This window comes from Apium graveolens, chromosome 1 (assembly GCF_009905375.1).
Source record: "Apium graveolens cultivar Ventura chromosome 1, ASM990537v1, whole genome shotgun sequence".
NCBI classification, from domain to species: Eukaryota; Viridiplantae; Streptophyta; class Magnoliopsida; order Apiales; family Apiaceae; genus Apium; species Apium graveolens.
In genome coordinates this window covers 141,872,601-141,892,364 of record NC_133647.1, presented here as the reverse complement: position 1 = coordinate 141,892,364, position 19,764 = coordinate 141,872,601, and the positions used below count along the sequence as shown (strand labels likewise).

At 33.7% G+C, this 19,764-nt stretch overlaps 2 protein-coding genes across 3 annotated transcripts; both read right to left on the bottom strand.

Moving 5' to 3' along the window:
• Window positions 1–1,350: 1,350 nt before the first annotated feature.
• Window positions 1,351–2,655, bottom strand: LOC141707585 (protein FAR1-RELATED SEQUENCE 5-like). The gene has a single exon (XM_074510818.1). The coding sequence runs from the start codon at window positions 2,653–2,655 to the stop codon at window positions 1,351–1,353; it is 1,305 nt and encodes a 434-aa protein (XP_074366919.1).
• A 1,884-nt stretch (window positions 2,656–4,539) lies between these two features.
• On the bottom strand, window positions 4,540–18,025 carry LOC141667503 (DNA repair protein REV1). Of its 2 annotated transcripts, none has more exons than XM_074474030.1 (27): window positions 17,733–18,025; window positions 16,325–16,469; window positions 15,999–16,114; window positions 15,803–15,879; window positions 14,918–15,552; window positions 14,389–14,532; window positions 14,125–14,257; window positions 13,951–14,039; window positions 13,785–13,835; window positions 13,497–13,700; window positions 12,949–13,068; window positions 11,307–11,399; window positions 11,024–11,083; window positions 10,830–10,916; window positions 10,643–10,726; window positions 10,458–10,530; window positions 10,159–10,227; window positions 9,864–9,965; window positions 9,188–9,439; window positions 8,997–9,070; window positions 7,901–8,478; window positions 7,461–7,521; window positions 6,711–6,811; window positions 6,191–6,369; window positions 6,030–6,104; window positions 5,819–5,924; window positions 4,540–4,955 (listed from the first exon to the last, which is right to left on the bottom strand). In XM_074474030.1, the coding sequence occupies exons 1-23, from the start codon at window positions 17,885–17,887 to the stop codon at window positions 6,770–6,772; spliced, it is 3,444 nt and encodes a 1,147-aa protein (XP_074330131.1). In that variant the 5' UTR covers window positions 17,888–18,025; the 3' UTR covers window positions 4,540–4,955; window positions 5,819–5,924; window positions 6,030–6,104; window positions 6,191–6,369; window positions 6,711–6,769. The 2 variants fall into 2 exon arrangements, with proteins under 2 accessions (XP_074330131.1, XP_074330136.1); XM_074474035.1 differs by having other exon boundaries at window positions 6,232–6,369.
• Between the last annotated feature and the right edge of the window lie 1,739 nt (window positions 18,026–19,764).

Genomic DNA, 19,764 nt, shown 5'->3' with positions numbered 1-19,764 from the left:
AGTTTGTTCAAAGCATATTGAGAATTGTTATTGTAGAACTGCTATTTAGTTACTTGCTGAGTTTTATACTCATTGTGTTGTCTTAATCTAACCATGGCAGTTAAGCAAGAAGATGGTCAGGCTTAGGCGCACTGCTCGTAAAAGTGTACCTGGTGGTCCCTACCGTGTTGAGGGCTTCCAGTTGCCAGAGCGGGTAGTACAGGTTATGAGTGAGCTCGCGCCTAGTAAGAGGTGTTTAAAGATACAATGGGTTATCTGTCGGTTCCCAGCCGGAATCGATACTGATTATTTAATAATATTTTGGGTTTGTAAGTTATATTCTATGATTGGTAGTTGTAATCTTGTCTCATACTTTATCCTGTTGATCCTGTTAGTAGTTAATCGGGGTTTATACATATTTAATTAGTAGATTAGAGGTGTGTGAGTCCTCATTTCCTAACCCCGAGATTGAGGTCGTCACACCCTCCATCCAATTGCATGCCTTGATCCAATTTTTGGCCCTATAAGCCTCTTCATCGGGTGGGTACAAGTCCGTTTCCTCTTCCTCCACATGGGGCGGCTCGTCATTGTCCACAAGGGGCATCAACTCGGCACATGCATCTTCCATCTCACTAAAGGTTGGTGAGACCACATCTTCCTCGTCATTTTCCTCATACCACGAGTCGCTTGGTAGGGAGTCCGATAATGTGTTGCTAACGTGGGAAACCGAATCACAACTATGACAGGAGTTGTTGTCACCACTATACTCGCTAGTCATGTTACCTATCACAATAAAACACAATTATATGAAAATAATTGGCAATTATATGACAATAAAACATAACAAAAAAGAAAGCAATGTTAAACACTTAAAATTCAAATCCATTAAAAGATTATAACATTCGGTTACAAAATGCTACACTACTAATTATATTGCGATTCTTGAACATTTTTAAGATATCTAGTCTACTAGCACACTTTCTTTTATCATGGCCTTCCATTTGACAATAAGTGCACCTTCTTGGCGGTTTCTCCTTTTTACCAATCGATTCTATGGGACTTTTGAAACGAACGTCCTTCTTCCTCCCTTTAGTTTGGGACATAATAGGGTCAAGAATTGGTTCTTCATGAGCACTTGCATTTGGAGCATGCGAATTGCTTTTGTAAGATTTAATTCCATCAACGCTCATTCTTTCGAGAATTGGTATTTCTCGATTCATCACTCCAACGGCATAATCATACCGTTCCTTGGATGCAATGCTACTTTGACAAAAACTCATGGCTAACATTGTCATACTATTAAATCGATCGGTTGAGGTCATCTCGTGGCTTTGTCCAACATCCAAATTGTAAGGCAACACACCATCAACTCTATTGGCATGCATTGTCCACCTCCGGTTTATTTAATACAGGGGGAATTTCCGAAACCCGTTTCCTAGCGAAGACCGCCAACAGGTGTCTACAAGGTAGCCCCGAATGTTCAAGAATTCTACACGTACACATTCCCAAAGATCTTGCTTTCTCGAATGCCACAAAATAAACATTTCTTCTCGTAGGCTCAGACATGGGCCTATAACAACTATAGTACGCATAAACATCCCCTATTACCTCCCCTTCTTCACTAGCTCGTCGGTCTTTTTCAACAAAGTATTTTGAAGACTCAACCAATTCATCTTGAAATCTTCTAAACATTTCCTTAGTGTAGATACAAGAAGCATGATACTCCAATGTGGTATGCAATTTCATGGGACGTTTTAGATTAATGGTGACATAATCTTCTTCCTTCTCCCTCATGAATTTCCTTGCCAATGCTTTTTGGGCATTTTCAATGAATTCCTTCAAACCCGTTGCCGAACTCACAAACTTATCAAAGAAAGAATTCATCCCCTCACTCCTCGATGTACTATTTTGAAATGCCGAAAATTTATTTCTAGTATATGCAGGAATCCACTTGTGCTTCAACTCATATAACCCATTTAACCATTTATGATCTTGCAAGTGATATTTTTCCACAAATGACGCCCATCTAGCTTCAAAAACACATTCGGTGAGAGATTTATAAATGCAATTGTTGAAGTCCGTCTTGAATTCCGGAAAAGCCGAATAATAATGAGCTAATTTCTCGGGGAATTTTTGACTAATGTGCCAAGAACACAATAAATGGGTAGTATTCGGGAGTACAACCTCAACAGCGCTTGCCATGGCTTGATCTTGATCCGTGATTATAGTCAATGGAGGATTATTCCCCACACCTTCAAGCCAAGTACGAAGAATCCACTCAAAAGTCGACGTGTGTTCATCCCGCATCAAAGTAAACCCGAAAATTACCGATTGATAATGATGATTGACTCCGGTAAATGGGACAAATGGCATTGCATACCTATTTGTCTGATAAGTGGTATCAAAAGCCATAACATCGCCAAAATTTTGGTAAGCCATTATACATCTCGGATCAATCCATACTAGACACTTCAAGCGATTCTCTTCATCGACTTCGGTCCTAATAAAATATTTAGAACCACTTTCTTCATTCAACCTATGCAACAAGTCCAACCCCGCTTGGGCGTCACTAATCTCAAACTTTTTCTTCCTCTCGTCTCTTAACACATTCCGAACATGTTGAACATTGAAACCAACTTTGGTATCACCTCCATGAATGTTACCAATCACATTCATCACTTGACAATTACAAACCCCCGAACCATAAAGCGTTTTAATCAAACTACGGGTCGCGGTGTTGACATGTCTTTCTCATTATACCGAATTCATCTTACTAGGGGAAACAAGACCATGGTTGTGTACCAATTCAAGGCTAGTTACCTTTCAGTGACGTTTTTTCTTTTGATAATTGACATACATCCTCACCTTGCACTCGCTTTTAGGAAGAACCTCTCTACGCCATTTATTTTGACTACTCTCGGCGACGACACTTTTTCCATAAAGCCCACAAACATATAAACGACCATATATCTCGTTGTCTTTATTACGATGGCTAGCTTGAATTTTAATAGCAAATCCATTTCGTAAAGCATAAGCCCTAAAAAAATGACCGGCCTCATCCACACTTTGAAAATTTTGATTCAAATATGGAACTCCCCCCCCCATCAACATTTTCATACAAATTTGCATCCTCTACATTATCATCTTCATCCTCACCCTCAACATTATCACTATCATTTTCAACCTCGTTTTCAACCTCATTTTCATCATTTTCATCTTCAACATCAACCAAATCGTCATCTAAATTAATAAATTCCTCATTTCTATCTACAAAATCATCATCTTCAACATATACAGGGGTTTTAGGTTCTTCACTAGTATTTAAATCATCAAGATGTAAACTATGATCAATAGCCTCTTTTTTCATTTTGACGTTTATGACGAAACATACGAGCAAATAATTTATCCGCCATGAAAATGTGAAATTTAAGAGAAGAAATATAACTTGAATTGACAAAACTACTTGAATTTCTTGATGAAAATGCCCCAAAATCGCCTAATTTGGTCACTTGGAGAGAGTAGAATTTTTCTTGGAAATTTTGGTGTTTTTGTGGTGAAATGAGCTGTTGTTGGGATGCTGGGGATAAGGGGACAGTACCCAACCGCGAAAATTTTCCGCGGTCCGTCCAGTCCAACTGCTGAAAATTTCCGCGGTCCGGATGCCATCTCTCCCGTTAATCCCCCATCCAACGGCTGATAAACTGTTTGTCAACAACCTTTAAACAACAAACAGTTGCTAAAGACCTGTCCCCTTCTTTTATTATTTTTATTATAAATCTATAATTATTATATATTTATATAAATATATTAAAATAATATATATATATATATTTTTTGGATAAATAAAATTTAAAATTTATTTAATTTTAACAGAACTCGTGCATTGCACAGAATTTAAAGTAGTAAATCTGAAAAGGAAGAACATAGTACTGTACCTACTTTCAGGAAACAAATGTAACTTTCAGGAAACAAATGTAACTTTATCTGTCTCCACCAATGTTCTACAATCAAAACACTATGAAATATTTAACTTTGTGAAGTATGTTATACAAATATGATTAACTCATTAAAATTGTTGAAGATGATTTAAATTTAATAAGTATAATATATATATTCTGCAATTTGAACAAATATTTTGCAAACTAAACATATTCCGTTGAATAAAACATTTTGTAATGGTCTACATACAATACATACATGATGTTCAACATTTTAAATAAAATAATAATTTTTGAAAAACACAATTCGCAAAATAGCACGTTTTGCAATGTAATTTTCAAGTTTTTAATTGGCGAACATAAGCGGTCTCCAACAAAAATGTAATTTTCATAGAACTTGACTCATATATATAAAGGAAATTTTATTTCCATAACAATACTTTTGTGTCCAGAAAAAAAAAGTGAAATATTGCCCTGCATTCACAATAAATAGTTCTTAAAATAAAAAAATTGCTCCGAAAATAATCCTAAGGCGGCATCTCAATGTGATAAAAAGACCCAAACCCCGTGTTTTAGGCTTGTTTTTGAGTAGAAGAAAGGAAAGTAATTTCGTCCAAGGAAGGGTAAAAATGACATTCTATAATAAAAATGCTATTCAACATATACCCGTTGTATACAAATCTTGACATATCCTGTCCAAATAGTCAAGAGTAAAGAAGACTAGAGAATGAATTGTCTAGGTTTAACAAAAAAACAACTTTGATTATATATAAATGATGAAAAAGAAAGAACCTTGAGTTCATTCCATCCAAACTAAGACGTAAATATATATGTTCGAGAAGTAAAAAAAGGGATTAAAAAAATGGGCATCTCTTTGTCAATGTCAGGTTATCCTAATAAGACCTGAGATGAATAAACGGCTCTTAAGTTGAAAGCTTGAAATTCTTAGGAACCAGATGGTTGGATCTGAAAGCAAATTTTGAGCATATGCCCATAGATACTAGCATCATCACAGTCCATGCCCCATGGTCCTTGGTCCTGAAAAATACAAAGAGAAAATTATATTTATTAAATAAAAGACCATACTTCACAAAAAAAATCTGTACTTAAACAGGAAGATCAGGATGGATGGATGAAGAAGATATGATATAATGTGTGTTGATACTTGATACCCCTCACTTGATCTCAATTAGCAAAAAAATCTGTATTTAGGAGCAAGAGCAAGATATATGTATCATCAGGTCAAGATAAATATAGTGTGTGTTTATATTTCTCACTAGAGTTCAATCTGCAGGGACGGAGCCAGAATACAGGAGTTGAGGGGGCAAAAAAATTCAAGCAATATATACTTATAATGTAAAAATATTTTAATAAAAAATTTACTTGTTAATAAATATGCTGTAGATTTTTGTATTCACAGACCATCAGTTTAATAAAGAATTAAGATTGTAAGCATAAATGTTCATTGGTAAATAGATATGTAGACATTTTAGCACTAATTACATGACTATTGGACTTTGGGGGAGCAGCCGTCCACCTACATCCCCCTCTCCTTTTATCAATGTCCGTCAATGACATGGGAATTGCATCCATTTAAAGTTTGTCTTGTTGCTTCTATAATCTCAGAGTCATCAGCGAAGTATGAAGATAATAATTTAAATTGTTAACATTGCAGAGAACTACACATGTACAGTTATTAATTATTTTTACTTCAAATGCAAATTTGAAGTGGCTTCTTGATGCCAGTGTTACCGGTGATTTAAAAAAAATTATCTATCCAAAGACCACAGCATAACTGAATACACTTCAAAGCTCATTTCAGACTAGTGCACACTTCACAGCCCTTCGCATACCAATGTATAATAGCAATAATATCAAATCAAGTCTATGTTACAACTTACATTGAATGCAAAAGATAACCAGGTAATCTTTAAGCAAACTGTTTGCAGTTATTATAAGCTGTGTGCCAAGAGCCTCTAATGCTTGATGTGCCAGGAATTTAGGTGCCTGCAAAGTTAAATATATGCGCATGAAAATGATAGTGTTAATTTGATTAAGTATTCACAAGATAAAAACTACAAAACAGCATGAATTTGAAGTAGATCAGATTACATTTCTAAAGCTCCAACAATGAAGCAACCATTACAAGCCTTGGAAGAAGTTCCAGCTTCCAGCATTCCGGGCCACCTACAATTGCAGATCAATAAAATTGATCATCAGCAACCATATAACTGAACTACTTGAAATTCTTGAGCAAGAGGTAGCATTCCAACCAGATTTACAAAGTGGGTGTCTGGGTGATAAAAGTCATTACTGTCTAGCTAATGGCATAGTTTGATTTGGTTACACATCAGCAGTGGAACTCTGACAGAAATTCTGTACTCTAAATCTCTTCGAGCAACTGAACAAAGTTTGACTTCACGTCAGCAGTTGGAATTCTGATCATGTCAGCCTGGTGTATGAATCAATAATAAATCTGTTAAGAATTTGTTGGCAGCATGAGAGAATCCAAAAAAAGGCAAAACACTGTGGCAAATTACAAGACCAAAAGGTATATTTATCATACAACATTATATTTATGAAACTACAAATGTGATCCAAGGAGATAATAACCATGCCGCTTCAGCAAACTAACACATTAAATATCCAAGAACAGCAATACATCAATCAATTAACTACTGTAAGTAAAAAGTTCTCCCATAGTAGACAGAATTTAATTTACAAGTTATGAAATGATGCACACTGAGAATAAAGAGTTTAAGCTGTAGTATGGGTTTCTAAAACCAGAATTACCACAATGAATCCATATACGCTGTAACTGCTGAAGTGACATGAAACAGAAGTTTCAAGTATTAAGCAAAGAAATTTCCACCATACTTTTCACCAACAGTTGCCTGGAAAGTTCATTTACATGTGTAAGTGTATAGTACAAGTGGAATATATGGAAGCCTAAAAAAATATATATAATTACTTATTAGATTAGCAAAAAAACTAAATGAAAAAATATTGTTTATATTTTCAAGAAAAAAAGGTTGATAACATTAGGGATGTTAATTATATATATAAGATCACTTGAGATTAAGATACCCAAGTTTTGAGCACAACTAATAAACTTCCTGGAAAATGTTTAAGTTTCATAATCCAGTTGTTTGTTCATGTGTATGCCCCATACTACTAAAAAGATAGTAACACTATTTAAAACCAAATCAAACATGCCTACATTCCCAAACGAAGCAGGATCCGGGACCGGTTAGATGTACGCAGACATCACCCACCTCATAAGGCTGTATTCCATGACCCCCCCCCTCCCAGTCTCCACCCATTTCTAACTTTTAGAAATTATAAAGATCTTAAAAAAGGATCTTAAAAAAAGGAGCATTAAAGCACTAGTTGCAAACAAAAGTATTTATTACCGATTTGTCAAAACACTTACCCAACGACTCATCCAATTTACAACAAAGACTCGTCAAGTAAATTACAGAGTGAACAGAGCTAAACAATTGATACACCCGCAAAGATACATATATAAATGAGTGTACAAACCTGTATTTCAGGAAGAATAATGGTGTATGCTTCTAGAAAGAATGTTGATTTCCTTGATAATCTGGTCAGTAACCAACTCAACTCAGTATTACGATTGAACAATATAGGAGCTCTATCAAGGAAGTGGTAAAATAATTGAACCCTTAAGAAGTTTCACTACAATTCAAATCAAATTCCAGCTAAAGAACTCAAACAATAAAAACATCTGTCAACATGAAACGAGAAACTGCTCGTTAACAAGTCACTGTGTACTTCGATGAAGTATTGTTCCCGTATATTATGTAAGCCGAGCAAATCATAAAGAATTGTAAGAATTATATCATTGCATTTAAATTAAACTTGTATCCCTTATAATAAAATTTGCATTCCAAGACAAAGGGGGCCCGAATATATGACAAGGAAATACAAGCATAATGATCCCATTTAAATGTGTAACATACCTTTTAAGAAGCCGAAAACACAGATAGATCTCTTCAATATCTGTTTCTATCTTGAGCTTAATATATTGCTTGAATAGATTACACAAGCAAAGTATAGCATCATCCAGACAATCGGGTGTTGAATCTAGACTAGGAACAAAATCTGACATAGCTCTTTGTAGTATAGAAGATAATTGACCTGTTGAACCGGATTTGTAATAACTATCTGCAAAAACACTCAAAACCAGAAAACCACTCTTTTTGAAATCTTCAACCCATGTTGGTGGATTTCCAAGCCAAAAATCATTGCTTGAAATAGATTCCCTTGGTCCAGACAGATCCTTACTATTATTTGAATCAAATGACTGCTGAGAACAGGACTTGGCAGGACCCAAATCTGAAACACATTCATGTTTCCTGTGTGCGGGAAGAAGCTCAAGAATGTCTGCTCTCATTTCCTCGGGGAGTTGATGCAAAACCGAGACATCAATTTGGCTTAAAGAATAAGGCATTACATCGTCATTCTCAGAAAATAAAGAATCGATGGTTGCTGCTACCACCCCAGAAGCAGCCGCTGCCTCGGCTTCCTTAACTGCACCCTGTTGTTTTTCAAAAAGAAGCTATCAAATATCTCAGAGCAGACAAAACAGACAAATTGACACTAAAACTGAAGTTTATAAAGCAAACATGCAAATCTTTCAGTACAGACAGATTGTAAACACATAATCTTCTATGCTGAATTCTCGATTAGACGGAAGGGAAATTTGACAATCGCAAATAAAAAATATCACGTAACAGCAAAATAATTGTTTTGATCAACTGATCCTCAAAAGCAGACTTAAGTAGTCCTAAGTTTTCTAGATAAGAAAGTAACTTCTGAGGCCTGTCCCATTTTTTGTAGTGTGACATATTAAATAGTAAAGTTGATTGGTTAAAAATATGATTGTAAAATTAAAATAATTTTGCTCACGTCAAATTATATCAAGTCATTTGTGCTTATTGAGGAGAAGTATTTTTTTTTAAAAAAAAAAAATCAGTGAATCACAAAGAGGCAATGAAAGCAAAAAAAATATTATTGATAGAGAAAAAGAGAAAGAAATGCTGCATGTAAGCGCACCTTTTTTTCAGCCTTGCATGGTCTCAAAGGAACCACAGAAGAGAAAAGAGTTTCCCTGTCCTCAAATATCATCCCTACATTAAGATCAAACATGTATATTATTGCATCATATATATAGCAAAGAATATTTTGCTTGCAATTAGGTTCCACACTTAAGACCACTACTTCCAAGGAGGTGTGGGGACACATACCGCCAATGTCGCTTTCAGCACGTTTGCCTTTATGCTTTGACAAAAACGTAATTAGCTTCCCACCATACCGATTGTTAAGTTCAGAAAATAGGTCAGGGGGAAGGTTCTCTATCACCCCCATATCAAGATCACATAAAGCAGGGAGAACTGAGTCTTCATTGGCATGGCCTTCGCTACTGGAAATATCACCACCAACGAACGTATTGGTGCAAGACTGCCCCAAATTTCCACAGGCATTCTGATTCTTTACATCTAAAACATAACAGAAAAATTAAATAACATTGTAAGTGATAATATCTTGTGACAACAAAGAGCTTTTTACAAATGTAGTAAGATTTATCATTTTCCAATTAGACTATCAGCAAAAGAGACAAGGAGGTCCCTGGATAGATGAGAAGAAAACTATAACAATACACAAGGTCCTAAAGTTGATATATACCAACGCAATAAAGACTATAGGGACACATTGTCCACCAGCATCTTATGGACGCAGACCAAGAAAAGTGACAGGATCCCAGCATTTGCAAGCAAATTAGAGGTGCAAACAACATATCTATAACCTTAAAACTGAAGATGACTTTAACACCTAGATTGATTCAATTATTCTCTAATGTCTTATCACTTATAAAATTACAGAAGAGGGTGTCAAATTGAAACCATAAAAAATTAGAAATACCTCTTTCACAACTGCCTTCTGCTATAGATCTAACTTCACATTGATCTTTGTTGGTGTTGGGCGCAGAAACAAGCCAAGAACGCAAAGAATTATTTTGGTTCCCTATAAATGTACACCATTGTTAAATTCAACAAGAAATAATTGCATATGTTAAGCTGGAACAAACATTATCAAAAGAGAAAAATGATCAAGTGTGCCGTTGCAAAGAGATACATAAGATAAATAACAAAATAAAGCAGATTCAATAATATAAACATTAAGTGAACTCAAGTATATCAGATTATCAGAACCAGACCTTGATGACTATTATCTGCATTTCCAAGTTTTGAAACTTGCAACCCCATCCCTCGAATTTCCTTCACATCTATCCAATAGAAATGTACACAATTAACTGAAAGCATATTATTACAACAACAAATGGAAGACAACTGTAGGAAAGCCATTCACCAAAACTCTTAACTTCACTTTGAGCATCCGTATCAGAGACATGTTTTTGGGTTAAAAAGATGTAAACTGTTTAATATTACACCGAGCATGTATTCTTGTTGGACACTTCCGCCGAGATATGGTGACATAGCATGATAAAGGACATACCTATGTGAAATAAATCAAACAGCTTTATTGTTATTCTTTGCAAAGCATCTACGTCATCAGTAGCCATTGGAACCTGTAACAAAACGAATTAATCAAGTTAAACTAGAATACTTATGCTGTTAACGGTTCATATCAAATAATACATACATATATATATATGTAAACATATATTCATCTAGAATTACCGTTATAGAATGACTAAGGTTTTCACAATCTCCACAACCCATATATTTCACTGGGTCTCTAGCATCATTTTTTCTCTTCTTTACCTAGATCAGAAAAAAAAAGGAGAAAATCTTAACTTTATAGACACAAAAGAAATTCATATATGGCAGCAATCTGAATGAAGATCAGGTAGCTAGATACAGAAACCTTAAGAGTGAAAGTGCGGCCTTGCACTCCACCTCCTTGCAAACGCAAAGAGACCTCTTTGCAAAGATTTAGGAGAAATTGTTGGCACTGCAATCAGAATATCAGAAGTCGTAGTTTTCCAACACAGTGAGAAATAAATAATAAGACAATAATAACTTTTTCCAGATTGTTGAACCATAAAAGAAAATACTAACATGTTCTAAATTGTTGAACCTCACTCCCCAGTTTACTTCAGCACCAATGGACTTGCTTTCCTGAAACAAGAAACAGAGTAAGCCAGATAAAAATACAACTAATCTGTAATAGTGCAATACAGAATAAAGATTGAACTTGCGTTTAGTACAAATGATCAGACATTTTATTTGTTTATTTATTTAAAGAGAGAACAGTTATTACGTATTAGAATATAACACTATGTGGTTCTGACCATAAACTATGATATTCAGCTATTAAGTTAAGTCGTTTGTTTTCCTTAACCTGAAACACTCCAACGGACCGATTGTCTATTCCTCTGCTATAATTCCAGAGCATGTCACCGGTTTTTAAACCAAATTCCTTCTGAAGAGATTCCTGCAAAATCCAAAAAATAAGTCCACCTAATATATAAAAGGCTCTAGAAGCACAATATATATTTTACTAATTCGTAATAATATCTCATGATGACAAGTCAAAGCTTTATTTTAAACATCCATGTAATGAGGAAGATCAATTATATAGGAATCCATCATTTCCTCTCTCTTAAGTAGTCTATTATAGTAATTACATGTGAATACTATTGTGTGTGTGTCTAAATCCTTCCAAATCCGCCTAAGTCCGTCTTATTTTAACATAGGCTAGCCCAGTCTATCTTTGACCAGGTCCAACCCAGTATCCTTTTATATGGGCCAGCCCATATATAAGTTATAAACACTACTAACTACCTACTCACACTTAACCCTAATTAACCAGCAAGACAAGCATCTCCTGGCAGCAATCTTTTAGTAATATTCTTAATTTTCTTCTTATCTGTTAGATACATACATATATATATATATATACATATGCATATGTATTATATGCATGCACAAACTACAAACATATAACATAAATCATTGGGTATAACATTTATGTATGTACTTTGATATGTAATTATAGTATTCACTCTTTGGTAGTGTATGTAATGGCTAAATCTATATTATTATAACATCTAAATGTATGTAAATATTAAATATACCCAATTTATAAACGTCTAATCCGCCTAATGACCGTCTAGGCGGCCTAGACGGTACAGGGTCGTCTTGCCTCATCTTTACGTCTTTACAAGTATGGGTTGAAGCTCTACAAGGACCATGTAAGACAGCTCTCTTGGACATTATAAAGACGTTTATGCAATTACGATGTCAAGTACTAGAACTGACCACGCGTAGTTAGTAAGAACTAGTGAAGGTCACATTGTCTAATAGCATGTCCATAATAAAAGCTCAAGATTTGCAAACTGCAAATCAAGTAGCCCGAAAGCATGAACCGAGATTCTTATCATATTTCAAGTGGCATTATTATGTATGCATCTCCTAAAAACAGGGCAAATCCACAAAGTAGTTCGAAAAGCTTTCTAAATTATATTTTTTAGAAACCCAAGTTTTCTAATTCACATACTGCAGTTCCATGTAGCAACAACATGAAAGATAAGAAACTAACAACTAATCTTATACAAACATATAGAAGATGTATGGATTTTATACAACCATATACAAACTAACCTTAAGACCTCTACTAATACAAACAGTAATAACGTATGGATCATATACAACCATGTTAGACACCTTCTGTACAGCTATTACATGAATTTTGAACAAATTCCAAATCAGTAGCCACTAGGTATATAACAACAAAGAAACTGCCACCCTCCCAATCAAAATTCCCAGAGATTTTGGAAACACTTAAAGCCATCTCATCACATTCAAACAAAATATATTTACAATAGATGTGTATGTACTATGTATAAATATATATTATTCACAAGATGTATGATCTTTTAAGAAACTCATTAGTTTATAGAGGATGGGAGAGCTACTCAATAAATACAAAAGATATAAAACAAAAGAAAAAATTATGAAACAGCTAAAGCCCATGCAAACACCTTGGAAAGCAGACGCAGCTGTTTGCATGTTTTTACATTTGTCCTTTTCAATTTATCCTCCAAGACATGACCAATTCCTGGAAGAGCTTTAATTGGAAGTTCATTTAAATACTCTTCCACCTGAAACGCCCAATATCCTTCTAATCAGGAAGGTGAATAATGAAAACATAGGGCAGTTGAACAGTAATAAAGATGTGCAGAACATCAATGGAATATGATACAAAAGAACTGAATTATTCAATTTACAGTAAATCGTAACTTCCAAACTCAAACTACTTGAAGTTGTACTCTACAGTCTACATTTACTATTACATATATTTTAATTGACTTCGCCTCAAGTCCTTCCTTCTGCTAAGTGTAATACACTCCTGAGTTAGAAAGTAAATGAATAGAATGTGTTCATGACATTTTAGGCTGCTAGTAAGAAAAGAACTAAAGTCCTCTACCTTTGAACATATAGAAAACAATCTAATTCATAACAGTCAAAGGCATCTGGAACACCAAAAAAAAAAATTCAAGTCCATTGTGTGTCAAAGTCAAGCGCATACCTTATCAGCGGGAATGTAGAACTGACCATCTGGTTTAGCAGTTCTAGTTGCAAGGCGTGCCATAAGCATATTCCCGGAAATGCCAACACTTGCTTTGCAACCTGTAGTGTCAAATACCTCATTTCTTATAATAGAAGCTAAATGCTGATGATCCTCCACCTCAGAATCTGAGACATCTAAGAATGCTTCATCACAACTAACGGCCTGCATATAGCTAAATTGTTAATTCGGTATAAGATAATAAACAGCCACATAGTCCTAGAAAACAAAATTTACTTCCAGCCCAACCTGCACTTTATTGCAGTGCTTATGCAGTATGTCGTAAAATTGATCAGCGACCTGAAAATTATGCAAAAAACTCAAAACCTTTAAAGTGAGACAGATAGAAGGAAGTATAGGTTTATATATCTTAAGAAGAAATATATAATTGTAGATGTTGGTGCTTTGATACTACCTCTTCATATGCTTCAAAATTATATGGAACGATGACAAGGTCTGGGCAGATAGATTTTGCATCCCTAACAAAAATTCCCGCCCTCACTCCTGAACATATACAAGTTTTAATGACACAAAAAGTAACTTCAAAGTATCCAATGCAGCATAGATATTTGTTCATAACAACACCAACCATAAGCTCTGGCAGGATAATTTGCTGATGAAATTTCAGCAGTTCCACGAGGATTGTCAGAGTGACAAACAGCAACAGGCTTATCTTGTAATTCAGGATGGTTTCTTATAATGACTGAGACAAAGAAACAATCCTGCAGCACAAACATGGTTAAGTTTCCAAAAATCAAAATGAAAGATAATTTCAATAGAATGATTTTTAAGATGTATAGAAAGAAAAGAATTCCAGACTCAAAAAAATTCAATCCTTGAAGTACATTTTTACCATATCTACATGGATAATAGTTGCCTTTTCATCTGTCACACAAGTATGGTGACTGGAATTTGTGCCTTTAATTCCAGAATATGTGGCGGGAAAACGCTTGCGGTAACGATTTCTCCATGTTCCAATGAAGTGCAACCTTGAATGCTGAATTTAATGAACAGACAGATTTATTGCACAAACCGATAATAAGATAAATGCATTTATCAAAATTTATAGCTCTGAATGAACTTCATGGTTAAAATTAATAATATGTTACAATATAAGACCAGTCTGCTACATCTTACCCTCTACCTAGAAATAGAAACAGTCAAGATCACAACAACAAAACATTGAAATACCACAGTAAACATGTTGTGCATGCAAATTAAAGAATAGCAACCAATTGTAAATTTTCTTTTCTCGCATAGCCAAATTCAGGACAAACAAAGTACACATGGAAATTTATGATTAAAGATACAAGTTTCACATTTTACAATAATGTGTCACTACAGTTTAAATAGAAAAAACACCAATATTCCTTCTCTTGTACCTTAAAATAATTTTCCACGAAATTAGGGTCCTCGAGGGTAGAATGACTAGGGCCCATACCAGCCCTCAAAATTGAGGATTCACTAATTTTCTGCTTGTCCTCCCTATAACGGCTATTAGAAGTAGAAGGCTGACCCGGACTACCAGATTTGAGTTTACTTCCAGCAAGAATACCGTCTGATGTACCATCACCTGGTTCAGATGTGTTAGGTTCACCTGTTTCAGATGTGTTAGGTTCACAAGGTTTTAAATCATTAAATCTTATATCCTCGTCTTTTGCTTTAGAGAGACTTCTGTTCAACGAGGAGTCAGTTTCTACATTGGTATGCTTTATCTCCTCTACATATTCACTTTTTCCACGTGAGTTCTTATTCACCACTGGATCTACCTTCAGGGGAAGGTCAGATACGTTGCTGCAATGTTCTAGCTCTTTTATGATTTGACCTTCTCCATACAAGTTTTTAGTCACCACTGCATCTAGCTTTGGCTTTTGATCCTCAATCTTAGACATTGGTTGACCAATCACATTAGTAGCATAGTTACAAGAGAATGGGCTTCTTTTCAGTGGAAAGAACGTAGACAATTTTGGTTGTCCCTCAGTTTCAGTAGCTAGCTGGTCAAGTTGGTAAGAGTGCCCTAGAACAAAAACATAAATTATTATATCCATGATCAAGATCATCTGGAATAAGATCACAATAGGACAAAAAAAATTGAAAGCGGAAAAATAAAAGACAATAATTATAATTCTAACTCTTAATTTTTTCCCAAAACATTAAGTTTACTGTTAGGAGTCACTTTGATTAAACCCTGAAGAGAATCAAGGTCCGTGTTATAGTAACTAGATAAAGAACGAGGAATTATTAGACAACTAGAGGGAATAACTTACAACTCAAGAGTTTTTTAGCAGCAACAGAATCTAACACCCATGTTGGTTTAAGTACAGGAAGTCCAGCACTAAAAGATCTGAATGATGCATCAACAATAAGAATTTTGAGGGGATTAATTTTCTGAACATATAAGAAAAAATATAAAAACAGAAAGTAATTTTAAACATGACAGAAAGTAATTTTAAACATGCTAACCTCAAATTCTTCATTTTACTGTCAGGAAGGTTACTGCAGATTATATGAGTAACACGATGCCTTGAAAAATAATTTTCAAAACGCCCTCCATATTTCAACATGTAACCTTTTAGCTCCTGAACAAAACCACTTTCAAATAAAGAACATGCAGTAGCAATGCAACTCTTGGATTCCGAGCATGCGCATGCAAGTGTGTGCAAAGTGTCTCTCTTCTCCAAGTTCAAATGTAAATAAAGTAACAGCCTATTATTGCTTTCCACTTTAAATGACATGATACAAAAATTTTGCTAAATTAGCAAGTACAACATCCAGAGTTCAACACTAACCTGACTGGAAGGAATCGTGAAACCATCAACAAAAATAGACACCCCATGGAATATAGGTTTTCCAGAAGACAATTCTTCTTGGACGGAGGTGGAAGCGGCAGCATCAAACTGTTCGTGTAGTTTCTGATTCTTTACTGCCATGTAACTACAAAAACATATCCATACAATTATAATAATGCATATGAAGTATATAAATAAATAAATTAAACGCCAATGCCTGCGTGATACAGAAACGTTACTGCTATCAAGCATGTCCTCCACTCACATAAATAATTAAAACGAACTTTTTACAGTTAGATCAGCAAGTTCTTTTAAATTTAATATAACTAATTGACGAAAAAGATGAATTAAAACATAGCCTAAGCCTTGTACTTTGTTTTTTCATATTCAAATAAGAAAAAATCATGCACATCAAACTAACCATAATACAACATCAATCTCATCTTGAGTTGAGTCCTATGGAGACGAGGAGACCTTAAAGACCATATACGTTTTGTAAGTAAAACATTGCAAAACTTATTACTTTTCAACTCATGTTCTATGAAAATCACTTTGCAAAATGTATTGTTCTGAAAAACGTTTTGTGTTCTGCTAGTAGAAAACACATGCTGCTTGCAAAACATCCATGATTTTCAATAAAAGAATGATTTTCATAGGACATGCTCTGCAAAATAATAAGTTTTGGAATGTTGTGATTGAGGAACGTATATGATCTCAATGAAATAGTGGTCCCCGTAGAACTTTTCTCAACTTCTATATCCTAAAACTTTTAACATCACTTATCAAAGACTACAACTCAAATTACTTTCGCGCAGCAGGAACAAGAAAAGCATCACTTAATACTCAAAATACAATGCAATTTACTTCTACTAACCAAATAATCAAACCTAATTGTGACGATCTTAATTATAACAACAACATATACACACAAATCCAAATAATCAAACTTAATTGCAGCGATCTTAATTAAAACAACCTATACACATACGTCCAAATAATCAAACTTAATTGCAATGATCTTAATCAAAACAACCTATACACATAAATATAAACATAAAACACATACAAACCAAAATAAATCAAATATGTCAACTACGATTACACTAATTACATTTTCGCTTCATTGTAATTTCATACCTCAAAACTCGATCCTCATAATTGACCAACTACAACTAATAAGAATGCATAATTACAATCAATCAATTCTCACAACTCAAATTACCTACAATAAAGTGTGAGAGAGTGTACGGACACTTCTACCTAATTACATTTTAGCTTCATCCTAATTCCACAAATTACAACTAATCAAAAGGCATAATTACAAAACAATCAATTCACATAATTCAGTAATTAAATTTTACAATTAACAAATTATAATCAAGTATTAAGTGTGTGTGAGTTTACGGACCTTGCGGTATCGGAGAACGGGGACGATTTAAAAGCAGAGCGAGAATTTGCAGCGGTCCAAGCAACGCCTAGGGTTTTCTGGTTGGTTTTTTTCTTTTTGTTGGTTGATTTATTGGTTGAATTTGAGTTGAGTGTTCGTTTCGATCTCGAATTCATTTTTGGCGGGAGGTTTCGAAATGAATATCGGTGAGATGTTTGTTTGTTTGTATTTGTAGAGGTGTGTGTGTGTGTGTGATGAAATGAAAGGAAACTTGTTGAGAACGATTTGAAAGAGGGGGGAGATAGATACTGGGTTTGTATTGTATGTTTGTATGGCTGATTTGCTGGCACGTGTTGTTTGTTTAAAGTTAAAACGTTTGAATTTTTTGAGTGGGTTGTTTAAAATTTTTTGAATTTTTTATAAATATTAATTGAACCGGATAATTTCTTCAGATTATTGAATAATATATATTTTTTAAATAGTATAAAATGTATTGAATCAAATGCTATAATATAGTATAGATATAACTTTTATTTGAATAATTCAAAATATTTGTACAATATTATCTTGATTAATAAATATTGTTTATCTCAAAGAATTCTTTTTAACAAGCTAGTTTTTTTAAAGTGAAAAATGAAAAATAAATCGATTTAATATATCATCGTAGTTTTAACAAATCTCATGAGATCTCATATCAAATTTCAAATATTTTTAAAATCGGGACAAGTCCCAAAACACTATTGCCCTACCAGTGAAATTAGTAATTTTAATACAAATAATTAATTGACTTGATCCTATAAATACCTCAAACACATTAATTTATATTAATATAAGATATCAAAAAATTTCACATTATTGGTAAGATATTCTCGTCGAACTTGTAATTTAAATTTACTAAACGTAGAATGTGACAATGTTTTTCGGCTAGTCATGTAGTCAAATTTCGAGTATTTTTTGAACAATGGGCCAAATTCAGATTTCAAATTCAAAATAAAGTAAAATTCATTGACTCATTATAATTCGAACTTATCTAAATATTTAATACCAATCTAGATTATTTATATATAGCCGATTCTATTTTCAATATTTTCTTTAAAAATTATATATGTACATTTTAATTACTTTTTATAATAAAAAATATGTTAAAAATATATGAGATATATTTTCAAACTAAAAATTAATAATAATAAGATAATAATTCATTTATGTACTATGCCTAACTTTATATCTGAAATTCAGTTCTTTAAAATTAATTGTACATATATTCAAGTAACTATCATTTATTTTTTTGCGGAATTCAAGTAGCTATCGTTAAAGTTAAATAAAATATTAATTTAGCACACTTACATATTATGTGTATGATAAAAAAACACATGTGATAATATGGTGTAGTGGTATGAGATTGTGTAGAAGAATGAAGTAACTCGAGTTTGATTCCCATCAAACACACCTTTTATATAAATATTAAAAATAGGGGTAGTTTAGTCATGTTAATGAGACTTTTTAATCTCAAAATATTATCCACTTGTTGTGCTATTATATATAGAAGAGATAATTTTTGAAATTTTAAAAAAATTAGTTAACTTGGATCTTATTTTATACAGATTTGATGTTTAAAGTAGCCTGAGCATAGAATTGATAGTCATTGTGAAAGAGTTGGGACTTGGGTATGTAGAGGTGATGCCCAATTTGGCTTAAATTTAGCTGAAGTCTAACACTACAATATGAAGTTAAACCATATCCACTACTTCATAAAAAAATTTGAAGCCAACAGATTTTAAATGAAAATTTATCATTTATATAAAAACGGCATATCTCAACCTTTTAAAAGTTTAATCAAATATGATCATATTTTACAAAAGTGTTTTAAAAAATCTTGCCGAATATTTCCAATTTTTAATATTAAATTAAATATATCCTGAACATTTGAAACCCAAAAAATCTTACTCCCTCCATAATTCTCGGTGTGCTCTGAATAGCTACTTGTAAATAATTGTTATGGATAAAAAACTAAGGTTATTACTTGCTGTATTTATTACTAAGATTCGGGAGC